Source organism: Erinaceus europaeus, chromosome 12 (assembly GCF_950295315.1).
Source record: "Erinaceus europaeus chromosome 12, mEriEur2.1, whole genome shotgun sequence".
Classification (NCBI taxonomy): domain Eukaryota; kingdom Metazoa; phylum Chordata; class Mammalia; order Eulipotyphla; family Erinaceidae; genus Erinaceus; species Erinaceus europaeus.
The window spans coordinates 72,756,114-72,774,159 of record NC_080173.1 but is presented as its reverse complement, the minus strand read 5'-3'; the positions used below and the strand labels follow the sequence as shown (position 1 = coordinate 72,774,159).

At 43.3% G+C, this 18,046-nt stretch overlaps 1 protein-coding gene across 2 annotated transcripts in view; it reads right to left on the bottom strand.

The window, feature by feature from the left end:
* MYO1D (myosin ID) overlaps positions 1–17,664 on the bottom strand; it is a 386,590-nt gene extending 368,926 nt beyond the window's left edge. Inside the window, exon 1 of one of the 2 annotated variants that reach the window (XM_060203968.1) lies at positions 17,110–17,664. In XM_060203968.1, coding sequence (XP_060059951.1) covers positions 17,110–17,573 — 464 coding nt within the window. In that variant the 5' untranslated portion in view covers positions 17,574–17,664. The remainder of the gene's footprint in view (positions 1–17,109) is intronic. The other variant, XM_060203969.1, reaches the window with a different exon arrangement.
* Positions 17,665–18,046: the final 382 nt, after the last annotated feature.

Genomic DNA, 18,046 nt, shown 5'->3' with positions numbered 1-18,046 from the left:
AAATGCTAAAAAAAAAAAAAGGTCCCTTAATGACCATAACTGTCTGTGGGGCGGAGGGTAGAAGGCCTTTCCAACAAATGGGTGTTGGAAAAATGGATAGTCACATATAGAAAAATGAAACTAGATGACCACTTAACAACACACACCACAATTAAACCCAAATGAATCAAATATCTGCATATTGGACCTGAAACTATAAAATACACAGAACAAAATATTCATAAGTCACAACCACATGGGCAAGTGAAGTGAAAACAAGATTAAATCAATGGGACCACATTAAGTTAAAAGGCTTCTACATATTGAAAGCAAACTGTACAAGGAGAAACAGGCAGCCCAGTAATTGGGAGAACATATTTAGCATTATACACCTGACAACTGGTACCAAACACCTGTAAGAACTTCTACAGCTCAACAACAACAAATAGCCCAATAAAAAAGTGGGCAAAAGACATGAAGACAATTTTCTAAAGAGATACATATGGCCCACTGACATGAGGAAATGCTCCACACTTCACTTATCATTAGAGAAATTTGAATTAAAACCACATTCTCACACTAGTGAGGATGGCCTACATCAACAAAACAGGAAGTGACAGATGTTGGTGAGGGTGTGGAGAAAGATGAACTGTTTCTTGTTTGTTTTTTAACAGGTTTCAGTATTTTATTTATTTTTTTTTTAGGGTTTTATTCCCTTGTGTTTTTTTCCCCTTTATTGGGGGATTAATATTTTACATTTGATAGTGAATACAACAGTTTGTACATGCACAACATTTCTCAGTTTTCCAGAGTCTTTTACATTGGTGCAATACTTGTGTTTTCTCTTCTGATCTTGTTTTTCAACTTCTGCCTGTGAGTGAAATCATCCCATATTCATCCTTTTGTTTCTGACTTATTTCACTCAACATGATTTCTTCAAGCTCCATCCAGAAAGATGAAATGTTACACTGCTGGTGGGCATGAAAACTGGTTTAGCCACTATGGGAAACAGTGTGGACATCTATAGTGGGTCTGCTTCATGAGCAGTAAAGCAGGTCTGCAGGTATCTAACTTTCTCTCCCTCTCTCTATCTCTCCATCATCTCTCAATTTCTCTCTGACCTATATAATAATAATAATAGAAATAAAACAGTATGGAGAATCCTGAAATAAAGACGAAAATGCCTTACGATCCAGTAATGAGACTTATAGGCATTTATCCAAAAGAGACGAAGTCGCTAATTCAGAGGAATATATGTACCCCAATGTTCATAGCTGCATTATTCATAACAGCCAAACACAGAAGCAACCTAAATGTCCATCAACAGATGACTAGATAAAGAAGTTATTGAACATCCCCACCTGTAGCAGGATGTTTTACAAGTTGTAAAACAGGTCTGCAGGTATCTTTCTCTTTTCTTCTCTATCCCCGCTCCGCTCTTAATTTCTCTCCTATCAGAAAAAAAGGGGGTAAGGGAGGTGGGGAATGGCCCCTAGGAGCAGTGGATTCATAGTGTTGACACCAAGCCCCAGTGATAACCCTGGAAAAGAAAGAGGAAAAGAAAAGTTATTGAACCTATGGAACATATGAACTTTAAGGAATAGTACTCTTCAATTAAAAAAAAGAGAGAGAGATGATATTGTGTCCTTCAGGACAGAAATGGATGGAACTCGAGGTGATTATAGGTAGTGAAGTAAAGAGGTAAAAAACCCAACTACTGGGTAGTTTCATTCATATATGAAATGAACTTGCATTAAAAAAAAAGCAGCCAATAGCCTTTCAGATTTTGAAAGAACTATGATAGTTATTGTTGAGGGGTGGGGTAACACAAAATTTTGATGATGAGTATGGTATAGAAGTATACCACTGTTATAATTTTATAAATCACTATTAAATGACTAATGACAAAAATTTTTAATCAAGTCTCTTAGAGATAGTGAACAAATGATCATATGTATTGCTGGTCCAGATGTGGCTAATTTGCTGAGGTAAGCCCCAACACAGTCAGCTCAAGATTACAGCACCTCTAAAGTGTACTTTCCCCTTGGTAAATATCAGGCTTCACATGTAAATATAAAGAAAAAAAGATACAGCTATTTCTTCTGTAGAAAGGCACTAAATATACATATTTAGTGTTTTTTCCCAAAAGTAATGACAGCTTAATTTCCCTACCTTCCCCCAAAACTGGAGTTACAACATAAAGTCAGAATATATAACTACATTAAATATAGTAAGTATATAATTCAGGCTGGACTCAAAATGAAAAAAAAATATTATGCATTCACTTATTCTTTCAGTGATAGAGAGGAAAACTTTTTTTTTTTTTGCCTCTAGGGTTATCATTGGGGCTCGGTGCCTGCACTAAGAATCCACTGCTCCTGGAGGCCATTTTTCCCATTTTGTTGCCCTTCTTGTTGCCCTTGTGGTTGTTATTGTTGTTGCTGGATAGGACAGAGAACTCGAGAGAGAGGGTAAGACAGAGAGGAGGAAAGATAGACACCTGCAGACCTGCTTCACTGCTTGTAAAGTGACCCCCCCCCCCACACACACACACAGAGATGGGGAGCAGGGGGATCAAACCAACATCCTTATTCAGGTTCTTGCACTTTGCGCCACGTGCACTTAACCTGCTGCGCTACTGCCCAGCCCCCTGAAGGGAAGCCATTTTTATCTGTAACACCCGGAAACAAAGTTTCAGAGATGAAGAAGGCTGTGCCTTGTTCACAGGAGATGGGAGACTAGGTGGTGGGATACAAAAACCAGTAGGGCAGCTTGGAAACAATAAGAAACGCCTCCTAACTGCTTACCTACTGACACTAAGACTACTCTAGAGATCCATTATTTTGACAGTTGTTCAATATGTTTTTTCCTTTAAATCTTTTGAAAGACTTCTTTATTTAATGAGAAAGACCAGAGCATCACTCTAGCCATATGCACTGTCAGGAATCAAACTCATAACGCCAGCTTTACAAAGCAGGTACTCTACCCACTGAGTCACTTCCCTGACCAGTTTTCCTCTTAGAAAATATAGGCGAGGGGTTGGGCAGTAGTGCAATGGGTTAAGTGCACGTGGCACAAAGCGCAAGGATCAGTGAAAGGATCCCGGTTCGAGCCCCTGGCTCCCCACCTGCAGGGGAGTCGTTTCACAAGCGGTGAAGCAGGTCTATAGGTATCTGTCTTTCTCCCTCTCTGTCTTCTCCTCCTCTCTCCATTTCTTTCTGTCCTATCCAACAACAATGACATCAACAATAACAATAATAACCACAACAAGGCTACAACAACAAGGGCAACAAAAGGGGGAAAAAATGGCCTCTAGGAGCAGTGGATTCATGGTGCAGGCACTGAGCCCCAGCAATAACCCTAGAGGCAAAAAATATAAAGGAAGGAAGGAAGGAAGGAAGGAAGGAAGGAAGGAAGGAAGGAAGGAAGGGGGAAAGAAAGAAAGAAAGAAAGAAAGAAAGAAAGAAAGAAGGAAAAAAGAAAATATAGGCGAACATGGCAGAATTGCGCTAATTCAACCTCATTATCAGGGATTCTCATAGTAAACTTTAGCCAACCTAAAATTTAGATAAAGTCAAAAGTGAAGCATGATCCAAAATTAATTTGCTAGCTAATGGAGTTTTACATTTTTTAAATTAACTATAAAATTTCCCTTAATGCTCTGTTGACCACAAAGCAGTGGTTCTAGACAGAGCTACCCAGGATGGTCCTGATTACACTCTGGGTGATCTTCCATTGTACAAACTACTCAAAGCAGACTTTGTGGTCAGAGAGAGGAAAAACTGAGTTTCCCCTTATGTTTGCTTCATTGTTTTAGATTAAGTCTTCCCCCCTCCTTACTAATTCATTTGCTAGTAGAGCTTCTATTATATGACCCTTTCATGGATAAATAGCTATTTCAAGCCCCTAGTCTTAGGACTATAACTGGGGGAGATATATAAAAAGGAGGAATCAGGGGCCAGGTGGTAGTGCATCTGGTTAAGCACTCACATTACAGTGTGCAAAGACCAAGGTTCAAGCCCCCTGGTCCCCACCAGCTGGAGGAAAGCTTCACGAGTAGTGAAGCAGGGCTGCTAGCATCTCTCTCCTCCCCCTCTTTATCTCCCTCACCCTCTCTCAGTTTCTCAATGTCCCTATCCAATAATAAATTAATTAATTAAAATTTTAAAAAATTGCTTTTAAAAAATGGAGGAATGAAAACAATGTATTGTTCCCTGAAACATTCATTTTTACCATATACTTTATTTAAAGCACCCTGCATTGACTCATGCCTCTTTTGAAAAGAACTGTGTTCAATACTAAACAATATTTTTATTAAGACAAAATGGTGGGACCAGCACATAGTGCAAAGCACAAGGACCAGCAGGCAAAAGGACCCCAGTTAGAGGCCCCAGCTCCCCACCTGCAGGGGGGGTCACTTCACAAGTGGCAAAGCAGGTCTGCAGGTGTCTTTCTCTCCCTCTGTCTTCCCCTCCTCTCTCAATTTCTGTCCTATCCAACAACATAACAGCACAACAGCAACAAAATGAAAAAAGGCCACCAGAAGCAGTGGATTTACAGTGCAGGCACCGAGCCCCAGAGATAATCCTGGAGGGAAGAAAAAAAAAAAGCTTTACTAGAATTAGTGGTTTAATCTCATTCAGGTGAAATCCCTTTCTGTATTGTGTATCAAAGAACAGAAATGTAGGGAGAATGGGGATGGTTTTATTCAGACTTAATAGTAATGGAGCCCATATGAGTAACAATGCCTGGAATACACATTGAGTATCTTCAGGAATGAGTCTAGAAGAATGAGGAGCCTGGAAGGTAGAGAAAGTATCATGGAACCAGGTCAAGGAGACATTTCAACCAGCAGATGGCAGGTCTTGCACACATGGGGCCTGGGGTTCTTCTTTCTTCTAGCGTTTGGCCTTCTTCCATAGCCAGTCAACAGCGTCAGGTTGAGCCTGATGTAAAGTTTCGAGACCTCCTTTGAATCTGGAGAGGTGGCAGTCGTTGACTATGTGGGTCATAGTCTGTCTGTAGCCGCAGGGGCAGTTCGGGTCGTCTCTGGCTCCCCAGCGATGGAACATAGCGGCGCACCGGCCATAGCCTGTTCGATAGCGATTGAGGAGGGCCTGGGGTTCAATACTTGGGATCACATATGTCAACCAGAGTGGTGCTCTGGTTTCGGTCATCTCTCTCTCTCTCTCTCTCTCTCTCTTTCTCTCTGACAGACAGATCTTAAAGCAGCTGATACTGTGAAATCCTTTCTCTTATCATAACTATTCACTCTAAAATGGTCTGCTTGAGGCTGGGTGGTGGTGCACCTGGTTGAGCTCATGTGTTACAGTACAGAAGCACTCAAACTGAGCACGAAAGCAGTGTTACAGGTGTCTCTCTCCCTCTCTATTTTGCTCTTCCCTCTCGATTTCTCTGTCTCTATTCTGTGTGTGTGTGTGTGTGTGTGTGTGTGTGTGTGTGTGTGTGTGTCTGCTTTCTAAAAACAGACCGTCTCATTTTACCAAGAAATGCTGAAAGCCAAGATCAGATTCACAGTTGGCTCACAAATATCTCTATCCACAATGCCATGGCCACAGCAGTCACCACAGTGTGCATGCTAAAACTTAGCAGTTCTGGTGATCTGGGAAGTGCCGCAATAGATAAAGCACTGAACTCTCAAGCATGAGGTCCTGAGTTCAACCCCCGGCAGCACATTTACCAGTGTGATATCTGGTTCTTTCTCCCTCTCTCCTTCTATCATTCTCATTAATAAGTAAATAAATAAAATATTTTTTAAAAGAAACTTAGCAGTTCCGTAATTAGGTGTAAGGTTGGGGGGGGGGATATTTCCTCGTTGAGTCCCAAAGAAAAAGTGACAAAATTTTTAATAGTCAAGTGTTATCCTAACAGCCTCTCTCCCTCTCTTCCACCTCCCCCCATTTCTCTGCCAGAAAGGTCTCCCTTCCCAAGAAGGAACTGAACTCTGCAACACCTTTCCCACTACTCCTACCAGTGTTCAGTTCTCCATCCCAAGTCTGTCTTATCTCTAAATAATTATATGCTGTAGAACCATTACTTCTCAAAAATGAAATCCTCAACCTCTCCTTCTAACTGACATCACCTTGACATGAGAAAGAAGGATGAGGTGAATTTCCACTGGTATGTCCATGCTGTTCTAGGAATGTCTGACTACTTAAGAATATTCTGCAGTCGAATGCCCTACCACTGAACTATAACCCCATACTTAAGAATATTCTTTTCAATCTAACTCGGTTTCTATTAAGGGAAAATTTTTGACAGCATAAGCTGGGAATGAAAAAAGTACAAACAATGTGCGAGAAGGTATTTCTGAGCAATGGAAACTAGCTAGCAGCATGGCTGGGCTAGTCAGGCTGAGAGTAGGTGGAAAGAGAGGTTAGAATGGCACATGCCTGGGAAGAAGGACCAAGTAGAAGGGCTGTTTTCCTTTTTTTTTTTAACAATTAAATTTTTTAAATTATATTTATTTATTGGATAGAGACAGCCAGAAATCAAGAGGGAAGGGGAGACTCAGAGGGAGAAAGAGACACCTGAAGCAGTGCTTTACCACTTGCAAAGCTTTGCCCCTACAAGTGGGGACCAGAGGCTCAAACCTGGGTCCCTGCGCATTGTAATAAGTGCACTCAACCAGCTGTGCCACCATCCAGCCCCTCCTTGGAAGGGTTGTTTCCAACTGAGAGACCATCTCTCTATATCCAATACAGGTCTGGCAACTTTTGACCTCTTCCACAGCATTTTCTACATACTCCTAATTTCATCTTCTCTTTGTCTGAATCCCCTCCAAATCCTAGTGTGTAATATAAATTATTAACTATAATGTCACCACTTCTCTAAAAATATATATATGATACATTGAGTCCTCCTAGAAAGCCCTTAAAACAATTGTTTGCACAATTATTTGACTTAATCACATTCTGCTTTATGTTAGTCCGTTTAATAAGGTATCTTCTACTCCTAGTTACACTATACTCCACAGAGTGACTTTTTAAAAAAAAAAGTAAAAAGAAGATCAGAAGGGAAAACACTAAGCAGAACTAGGACTGGAGTTGGTGTATTGCACCAAAGTAAGAGACTCTGGGGTGAGTGGGTGTCAGGTCCTGGAACATGATGGCAGAGAAGGACCTAATAAGGGTTGAATTGTTATGTGGAAAACTGGGAAATGTGGGGGTCGGGCGGCAGCACAGCAGGTTAAGCGTACATGGCGTGAAGTGCAAGGACCAGGGCAGGGATCCCGGTTCGAGCCCCTGGCTCCCCACCTGCAGAGGGGTCGCTTCACCAGCAGTGAAGTAGGTCTGCAGGTATCTATCTTTCTCTCCCCTTCTCTGTCTTCCCCTCCTCTCTCAACTTCTCTCTGTCCTATCCAACAACAATAACAACAACAATGATGAAGATAAACAACAAGGGCAACAAAGGGGAAAAAATAGCCTCCAGGAGCAATGGATTTGTAGTACAGGCACTGAGCCTCAGCAATACTCTGGAGGCAAAATTTAAAAAAAGAAAAGAAAAGAAAACTAGAAAATGTTATACTTGTACAAACTACTGTAAACCATTAATCCCCCAAATAAAAAAATTAAAAAAGAAAAGTAGCAATGCTGAGGAGATGGCATAATTGTTATGCAAAAGACTCTGAGGCTCCCAAGTTTAATTCTCAGAACCACCATGAGCCAGAGCACAGCAGTGCTCTGGTCTCTCTGTAGCTTTCTCTATACATTTTTCCCATTAAAATAAAATAAAATATAAATAAATAAATATTTAAAAATAAAAGCAGCCCCCACTGAAGTATCCAATCTAATAAGCACCCACTAAAACTTCACTGAGTTACTGAATTTAAGGCCAGAAAATTATGTAAAAATGTGTAAAGTCAAAAGTTGAAAAAGGAAATGAGTTGATCTAGAAATAAAATGAGTTACAGTTTTTCATAAAGACTTTTCAGGGCCAAGGAGAAGGCTCACTGGTATGGCACATACATATCCTACAAGCAAGGGGCCCTGGGCTCATTTCCCAGCACACAGGACAGTGACAAAGATAAAATAAGTGGGACTGCATGGGTGGTGTAAGGTGTTTTGGTCTATCTCTAATTAAAAGACAATGATGCAATAAAAGGCTTTACACTTAATGCTCATCGTCCAGCTATGCAGTAAGTACCTGGGTGTTTCAGATACCAACATTCCTAACCTTCATGAAAGCAGAGAAAAGTGACATGTAGAATAAAATACTGTGGAGTTTTTAATATGAAAAGCAGAGCCCCTTTTCCAGTGAGTTTAAAACAATTTTCAAATAGTGGTGCCCTTGAGTGAGGTGGGATAATGAATCTGTGTATGATGATAGTTGTGCGAAGAACAGCAAAAGGACTTGGTCCACACCACAGAGCTAAAGAGACAGGAGAGTACCTACTGTGAGGTGGCTCACTTGCAGAAAGCAATACTTGCATGCATGAGGCCCCAGGTTCAATCCCTGACACTGCACACGCCAAAGCAATATTCTAGTTCATTCATTCTCTCTTTCCCCATCCCACTAAATAAATAAATCTTTTTTAAAAGTACAACAATAACTAAAAAAAAAAAGAGGAATGAATAATAAATGTTATGTTTAAAAACAAAAAAGTACCTGCTCAGCTACAGATACCACACTGGTGGTGTTACAGGTGTTATAACTGTATCTCCGAGTAACACACTACCTTGCTCAAAGAGATTAGGCAATGTGTCCAAGGTCACACTGGTAGTTGTAAGCAAACAGAGCCATAATTAAGACCCAAACCTGCCTGCCTGCCTATCTACCTATCATCTATCTGTCTCCAAATGCTTTTCTGGACATTTTTCATTCTTTTTTTTTAAGTATTTATTTATTTCCTTCTGTTGCCCTTATTGTTTTATTGTTGTTGTTTTTGATGTTGTCATTGTTGGATAGGACAGAGAGAAATGGAGAGAGGAGGGGAAGACAGAGGGGGAGAGAAAGATAGACACTTGCAGACCTGCTTCACCGTCTGTGAAGCGACACCCCTGCAGGTGGGGAGCCTGGGGTTCGAACTGGGATCCTTACGCTGGTCCTTGCGCTTTGCGCCACCTGCGCTTAACCCACTGTGCTACCACCCGACTCCCACATTTTTCATTCTTGTCCCTCTCCCCCAAACTTATTTAAGTTAATGAGGAAGAGATAAAAATGCTGAACTCTTCAGTAGTTGCAGGATCGGGACAGGAAGGAGTAACCATTTAGAAAAAATTTGGAAATAGAGTTAATATTAGTTGAGTGGAAATAATGCACCAAGCACTGGACAGTTAATTTTTATGCATTATGTGATTTCATCCTAATAACTTTAAGAGGTAATAATTCTATACATAAAGAAACTGAGAGGGAACTTAACTCACCCTTAACTCATAATACTAAAAAGAGTAAATGTGAATCTGGGATTTGAACTTGGGCAGTCAGGCCTCAAAGTCTATTCTCTTCCCACTACTCCCTGTTGCAAGCTTGCTCTCTTCCTCTTCCCAAAAATGCTAAAAAAAAAAAAAAAACCACTAAAGTCTGGGAAACAGTGTTCTATTAAGAGGTCTCACCAGTAATTATATAGCAATTGAATTGAATCTGCTTCCCACAGGAAATAAAACTGTCATCCCTAACCATAGTCGAACAGACAAAAAGGGTGAAGCTTATGATGTATTTTTCAAAATGCTGTTACCCTCTGCATCCATTTATAAAATAGAACTGGCATATATATAGGCCATGCCAATGAGGCTCATCAACAGGTAATCTACTCAGTGGGGCTGGAGCCACCGCTGATAGCAGAGCTCCTCCTGTAAATCAACTCAACAGTGGCTGGGCAGGAACGGAATGACCCAGTCCAGTGCCAGGAGAAATGCAACAACAGATGCTAGGGAATTATAAAATGGGACCAGTCCTTGAGATAGGGTCTATTTTGCAGAGCTGACACAGATTTAGAGGAGAATGTCAGTAACAGTTCTTCCCATTACGATAATTCACAAAGCAAACAATACACACATAAACCATTAAAGACCTTCCTATCTATAAAAGTCTTCATTTTTGTTTCCAATGTAATAACACAAAGCCAAAGCTCATCTCTTCACTGTTGAAGCAGACCCTTTAGAACCTGCAATGCAACAAACCAGTAGCAGCTTCATAAGTGCTTGATTCCACTCATATCTGGCTTTATTTGGGAGCTAAATCCAGCAGAAGTCTCCAGGGTCAACAAATGACCCTGAATAAAAATAGTCTTGGAAATATGACATGAAGTAGGAAAGGAAACAAGGCGGCAGGGTGATTCACTCCAAATGGCTGCTCCAAAACCCAAATTCTCATTTTTGTCCCAATGTGCAGCCAATGTGCAAAACAGGCACAGAGCAAACTGTCCTTTTCTGAAGGCCTCTAAAAGTGGCTGCCAAAGAATTTCACAAGGAAGCCAGAAAGACTTAGTGTGCCATTCACCTCTCCTATAAATCTAACTAGAACTACTTTTTAAATTATTTTTATCATCTTTATTTATTGATTGGATAAAGACAGTCAGAAATCAAGAGGGAAGGGAGGGATAGAGAGGGTGAGAGACAGAGAGACACCTGCAGCACTGCTTCACCACTTGTGAAGCTTTCCCCATGCAGGTGGGGTCTGGGGGCTCGAACCCAGGTCCTTGTGCATTGTAACATCTGCGCTCAACCAGGTGCACCACCACCCAGCCCCAGAACTACTTCTAACTAGCACTCTGACCCAATCATAGATTTACACTTGCCTCAAGACCACCCACGGCATCCTAGAGCTTTCCTTCTGGAAGCAAGAGGGACCTTTTGTCCCACCAAATTTTCTAAATAACCAAAGAGCCACAGAGAAAAAATACAGTATTTGTATGGTGTGTGTGTGTGTGTGTGAGAGAGAGAGAGAGAGAGAGAATGTTTATTCACTATTTTCATCTAACTCTACAATTTATTCCTTCTGTCCTTCCATGTTATTACATTAAAATAAATATAATATTTTGATATTTTATTTTTTAATTTCTTTATTGGGGAATTAATGTTTTACATTTGACAGTAAATACAATAGTTTGTACATGCATAACATTTCCCAGTTTTCCATATAACAATACAACCCCCACTAGGTCCTCTGTCATCCTTGTTGGACCTGTATTTTCCCCCCACTCACCCACCCACCCCAGAGTCTTGTACTTTGGTGCAATATACGAGATTTTATTTTTTAATTAAGAATTCCATTAGTTGAATATTCACCAACATTTGACTACTTAACTCATTTTTAGATATTTGAGTACATAGGCACCAAATTCTGTAACACAACAGAAAACTCAAAAGGACAAGGAATTTGTATGGAGATAGCTCTTAAGCCATTTACATGCAGAGTCTTCTTCCAAAGCTCTGAATCTAATTGTGCATTCATAATTAAAAATTTTTTCCTTCAAGATGGTCCTCCCCTCCTCAATTTCCATGTGTATTCGAAGGATCAGAAAACCTGGACCCACTTCTGCATAGGGTTTCTGTCTTTATGGCTCTCACCATTTGCTGGGGAGGGGCACATAACAATACTATATGACAAATGCCCTAACAGTTATGACCAAGCATCCTGGTATCCTGAGAATACAGGTTGAGAGCATAATTAACCTTGCTTTGGAGGATTGGGAAAGACTCTCAGAACTGGCCTCAAGGATGAGTAAGAGTGTGGCATGTAGGAAACAATGATAAAGATGAGAGAAGGAATCCGGCAAGTGAGAACAGCCTCGGCCAGTGGTTCTCAACAGGGGATGATTTTGCTTTCCCTTACCCCATGACATCTGGCAATACCTAGAAGCATTTCTGGCTGTCACTGATGGAAAGAGAACGGTGCTACTGGCATCTGGTGGATAAAGGCCAGTGGTGCTGTTAAACATCTGGTGGATAGAGAACTGCCTCTGCAACAAAGGGTTGTTTAGCCCCAAATAGTCAATCAATAGTGCCATGGCTGAGAAACCTGCTAAACAAAGGTATGAAAGACATGCTGTGTTAGGTCAAAAGTGAGAAGCTGCATGCCGCTTTGGCAAACACAGTGCTATAAATAGCTGGTTTTACGAAAGAAAAAAAAATGCCAGTAAGAAAAGGGGGGAAAGAAAAGTTAATTTACTACATAACCAAAAGGTTGAACAGATGCTTTATTTTCCAAACAGGAGTTTGGAAATTTTCCTAACCCACAGTTAAGAAACTGGACCCCTGGAAGCCTAAGGTGTATGTCACTGTTTTGTGCAATGAAAAGCCCATCTCTTAGGGATGCTGTCCTCAGCTTAATCCACTCCTAAGCAATGGCCTACATTTTTCCTTCCACACAGATAGCTATGAGAAGAGTCAGGAGCACAATGAGGACCAGATGTTGCATGCAGTTCACCCTGGTGGGGACTCTCAATTAGAGAGAGGGTGTAAAGCTGATGTTAATGCTGGAAGAACTCAAGTATGAGGTGGCCAGTCAAATGGAAAAGGAACTAAATGGTGCCAGGGCCAAAAAGAAAACAGCTACTAAGAGAGCAGAAAATGGTCAGCGCATGGTGGTCAGGGCTGCGAATGGTCATTAGGATTGTTGGCAGAAACCAGGCCAAGCCATGGAAGCAGGAGATGCTTGTACAGGAATCTTACTCTGAGTACAGACAAACCCTTGAATAACTGAGGAGCTTACTAGCAACACCAAAATCATCAGCACCTCCAGCCCCACCAAAAAAAAAAAAAAAAGAAAGAAAAAGAAAGAAAGAAATCTTCCTCCAGCAAGACACTGGGTCAGAAGGGGTGAAGAGAAGGCAGTCTTCAGATACTAGCAGCTACTGTTAGAAGGGTAAGAAACACAAATTAAAACCCTCTCAATATACTATAGCACATTAATCCATACCCACCCTTAAATCTTGCCTTATCCAGACCTATGTACACAGACTCCCCCAGCTATGTCTCTTAAAAAATAGTAACAGTAAGAGGAAAGTTATATCAATTGTAGCAACTGTAGCAGATGTCTAAAAAAAAAAAAAATCATGCTTTGATGACAAGAGGAGGGGAAGTTCTAACAGTAGCAAAATAAAATAATGCTAAACATACTATGTCACAATAGTTTTCTAATAAGAAACTGAAACATTATTTTTTAACTCTCTAAAAGAAAAAAAAAAAGCGAGGCTCTGGGATTCTAGGTTTAATCCCTAGTACAACAGACCACAGCAAAGGAGCAGTGCTCTAAACAGAGCAAAGCAGTGCTACGCTGTCTGTCCTTTGACTGTCCTTCAACTGCCCCACCCCACCTTTCTCCATATAGTGTGCACTCAAAAATAAAATAAGTGTTTTTTAGAAGAAAGTCCTGGGGGCCAGGCAGTGGTGCACCTGGTTAAGGGCTAGCATTACAGTGTGCAAAGACCCAGGTTCAAGCCTGTGATCCTTACCTGCAGGGGGAAAGCTTCACTAGTGATGAAGCAGAGCTACAGGTGTCTCTGTGTCTCTTTCCCTCTCTAACTCCCCCACTCCTCTCAATTTCTCTCTGTCTCTATCCAATAATTAAAAATAAATATAAGAAAAGAAAGTCTTTGGGGTCAGGCGGTAGCGCAGCGGGTTATCACACGTGGCACAAAGCGCAAGGACCAGCTTAAGGATCCTGATTCAAGCCTCGGCTCCCCACCTGCAGGGAGTCGCTTCACAGGCGGTGAAGCAGGTCTGCAGGTGTCTATCTTTCTCTCCCTCTCTCTGTCTTTTCCTCCTCTCTCCATTTCTCTCTGTCCTATCCAACAACGAACCACATCAACAACAACAATAATAACCACAACAAAGCTATAACAAGGGCAACAAAATGGGGAAAAAAATGGCTTCCAGGAGCAGTGGATTCATGGTGCAGGCACTGAGCCCCAGCAATAAGCTGGAGGCAAAAAAAAAAAAAAGAAAGAAAGAAAGAAAGTCTTACCCCCCCCCCAAGTAAATGTACTATGTACCAGCATTTTATGTTGAATACTATTATTGGAGAAATTAAAATCAAGTTTGTATGGTGTGAACCCTGAAACAACCACCGTAGCCTTAAATGCCATAAATGAAGAAAGCCTTGTCAGAGTCAGGTGGAAAGCAGAAGGAGGACATACCAGAGGAGAATGAGAGGAGGATAACAGCTTGGGGAAGGCAGGCGTAATGGGGCGCACATGTCTACCCATCCACTTTGAGAGGAAATGCATTCAGATTTTCTCTATATATAATCACAAATATGTGCACTGTACAACCCATGCTCTAGGAGATGAAAACATTATAAAAGCACTTCATCTGCAATTGTTCCCCAGTGACCCTCTGCAAAGTGAAACAAAGGGGTTATAAGCTCATGACTTCAAATACCTCATACAATACATAGGAAAATAGTGTGGAGTGGCAACAGAATGGTATGAAATTCAGACTATCAGAGGAAAATTGTTTTCTACCTTAGTCAGGATTTATAGCTGCAGAGATTAACAGGGGTGCTGCTACCCTCTGCTGGGACTATGGCTACAGATACAGGCACCAGCTTCCTCTCAACTAACAAGTAAATCATCACTAGCACTGAACCTATACAATGAGAATTGTAGACAATTCTCAAAGAAGTACACACAAGGGTGACACAGATAAAAATGCATATGCTAGGGAGTTGGGTGGTAGCGCAGCGGGTTAAGCGCAAGTGGCACAAAGTGCAAGGAGCAGTGTAAAAATGCATATGCTCATATGAACACCCAGGATCTTGACTGACTTGGTGACTAGATGTGAAGGTAGACCTAGAAAACGGCACTAGCCACGGGTCATGCTCATGAGAGCTGGAAATTTTACCTATTCTTTGCAACTGCCCATCGGTGTTTGTGGTGTTTCTGTATCAACTCAAAGTATATCTCACCCTTTGAAACTTCCAGAACACTACGTCTGCACAATTTTTTAAAGACTTATCCTTCCTACATACAACTCTAATAATAATTTAATGAGGGGGTGCTCCAGCATATCTGGCTCCTGGAATCAAATGTGGGACTTCAAGCATGCAAGTTCTGCACTTTACCACTGAATCACTTCCCTGGCCACAAATGAACAATTAGTTGGCAAAGAACCACCTACAAAATTTCTGTCTCCCCACCCTCCTTCAGGTCTATTATTTAAATCAACAGAACTATTCATCTTTCTATAAGGAGCACATCTTGATATTCTTTGGATCTCCCACCTTACTACCTAGAGCACTTTACGCAATGAATTAAACTGCAAGGTATTCTTCTGTGCACACAGAAGTTAAGATTACCTGAATAATCTTTAAGATTCAAACCTCATAATTAGTGACTTTGCAACCTATCATATGTGAGTAGAAAGTAACAGAAGTGTTGAAAAATCTTGCAGGCCCTTATCACTTTACAAACTAGGAAACCAAAGGTCAATTTGTGGTAGGCAGATGTAGGGCTGCTCCATGCTCAGAGACACAATAAAGCCTAGCTAAGAACAGGTGAAAACACTATGGATTTGGAATGTCAAAAATCAAAATTTTGCAGGCCAGGTAGTAGTGGATATAGTGCCAGACTCTCAAACATGAGGGGAGTCTGATCCCCAACACTACATGTAACAGAGTTATGCTTTGATCCTCTCCCTCCACCCCCACCCCCGTATATAAATCTATAAAACGAAGTTTTTAAAAATAGACTAACAAGAGGAACTAATAGTGCAAAGTGGAGTTAGTTAAGCAGCCCAAATTGGACATCACTTGCCCCCCCCTTTTTTTCCTTTGTCACAAGGGGCTTCACTACTCCCTGATGATTTTTTCAGACAGAAAAGGAGAGAGAAAAACACAACACTAACGCTTCCTCCAATGCAGTGGGGGCTGAGCTTAAACCTAGACAGGGCAAGGCAAAAAAGTCACATTGCCCAGGTGAGCCATTTTGGTGATCCTTATTTCTTCTTTAAAACGATGAGGTGGTACTAACCATACATCTTGTAAGGAACTCACACTTCCAAGATACACAGATACCCTGCTCACCCCAAAACTCAAAAGTTTTTTTTTAAACTCCACTTACTGTAATTAAAAAAAAAATTATTATTGAATAGAAACAAAAGAAATTGAGAGGGAAGGGAGAGACAGGGAGGGATACAGAGACACATGCAGCCCTGCTTCACCACTCCTGAAGTTTTCCGCCTGCACGCGGGAATTTAAGGCTTGAACCTGAGTCCTTGCACACTGTTAATGTGTGCGCTTAACCAGGTGCGCCACCGCCTGGCTCCTGTAATTTTTTTTTAAGTCAAACTACTTTAAAGCTGATCTTACATATTAGTTTGTCAAGAGTAGAAATAATCACATATAGAAAAGTTTCTAAAACAAAATCGCCCTGCAAGCCCATCCTGGGGCGTTGAGTTGTGACTACATTTTCAAGGATGTCAGTAACACAAGGACTCTATCCATAAACTGAAACCATGAATGCCTTGTCAAATTCAGACAGTTTATCTTGGCACGGGCAACCGGGGCAGTCTCTTCGATGTCTGGAAACGTGTCTGATTACGTTTTGGGAGTAACTTAAAAAAAAAAAAAAGTAGCCAGGGTCCCGCATCAGACAGTTCAGCAATCACTCCATAGCATCCTGACCGACCTGGTGGCACCAAGGGGGAGGGGGCGCGGCGCAAGGGGCGGGGTAGAAAAGGGGGGAGGCAAGTGTGAAACCCTGAGGAGCACCCACAGTCTACAAAATAACCTTCCAGTCTTCTTCGTGCTTCCGAGCTGCCTCCGCTCTTCCCAAAGTTATTTTCCTTTACTTTTGTTTCCATTAGGTCACCCGGCCCGCCCACGTCGCTCACCTGGGGCAACGACAAGCCAGCCCGGAGCCAGCCCGGCCCCCAGCGCTGCCCCCAGGTCGGCGCAACCCTCACCACCCCCTTCCTGTCCGGCCAGCACCCAGGTGCACCCACCCCCGGCACGCCCCTGGCACCCCATAGCCGTCGCGCCCCGGGGAGTCCCTTCTAGGCACAGCTCATCCACAGAGCTCGGGGGACCCCCGGACACCCCCCCTCTGGCTCTCTCCAACCTTGCAGCCCGGCGCGCCCCCGACACCCCCAATCCCGTGGCGCCGCAGGGGCGCCCCCAGCGGGGAAGCTCAGCCCCGCGCCCCTGCACACATGACTCCGCCCTCACCTGAGCCGGAGGTTGGCCATGAACTCGGGCATGGAAACGGTGTCCATCAGCACGAAGTCCGCCTTGCCGAACTCCAGGCTCTCCTGCTCCGCCATGGCGCCGGCGCACCGGCTCAGGTGGGCGCCGACCGGCTCAGGTGCGCGCGCTCGGGCGGCGCGGGCCCGGCTGGGGGCGCGCGGCGAGGCCGGGTGTGGCCGGGGCGGGGCCGCGGGGAAGGGGCAGGGGCGGCGGGGCAGGGGCTCGGCGCGCCGCTCGGCAGCCTGGGCCGGAGGGAGGGAGGCCGCCCCGCAGCTGCTCGGCGCGCTCTCGGCCGGCGCGGCGCGCCCGGCAGTTTCCGCTTCTCCCGCGGCGACTGGCCGGCGCTGTGGGGGACGGGACACCGAGACGGAGACGGCGGCGGCTGGTCCCGCCTCTGGCCTTGGTCTGGCCGCGGTTCCGCCGCCTGCCCCGCCCCAGCCGGGCATCGGGGGCTCCTCCCCATCCCGCCCCGCGGACCTAGAAGCCCGCCCTCGAGGGCTCAGGCCGCCGCCTCCTCACCTGGGCGGCGCGCACGCGCCTGGCGGGAGGCGGGGGCGCGCTCCAGCAGGGCCTCGGCGGCTGGGCTGCAGCGCCCCCTGGGGACGAAAGCAAGGCCCTCGCGGGTGGTGGTGTGTGCTGGATGGCTCAGGTTTCCAGGGTTGCCCTCTCCACTCCACCCTGCTTGGTAGAAACCGACAAAGCTGCAAGGTAGCTTATGGAGCTTTTCCTGACGATAATTTATGACACTAATTAATTCTTCTTTTAAAATATTTTTATTTTATTTCACCAGGTCCTGGAACACGGTGGCAGAGAAGGACCTAGTGAGGGTTGAATTGTTGTGTGGAAAACTGGGAAGTGTTACACATGTACTAACTATTGTATTTTACTGTCATCTGTAAACCGTTAATCCCCCAATAAA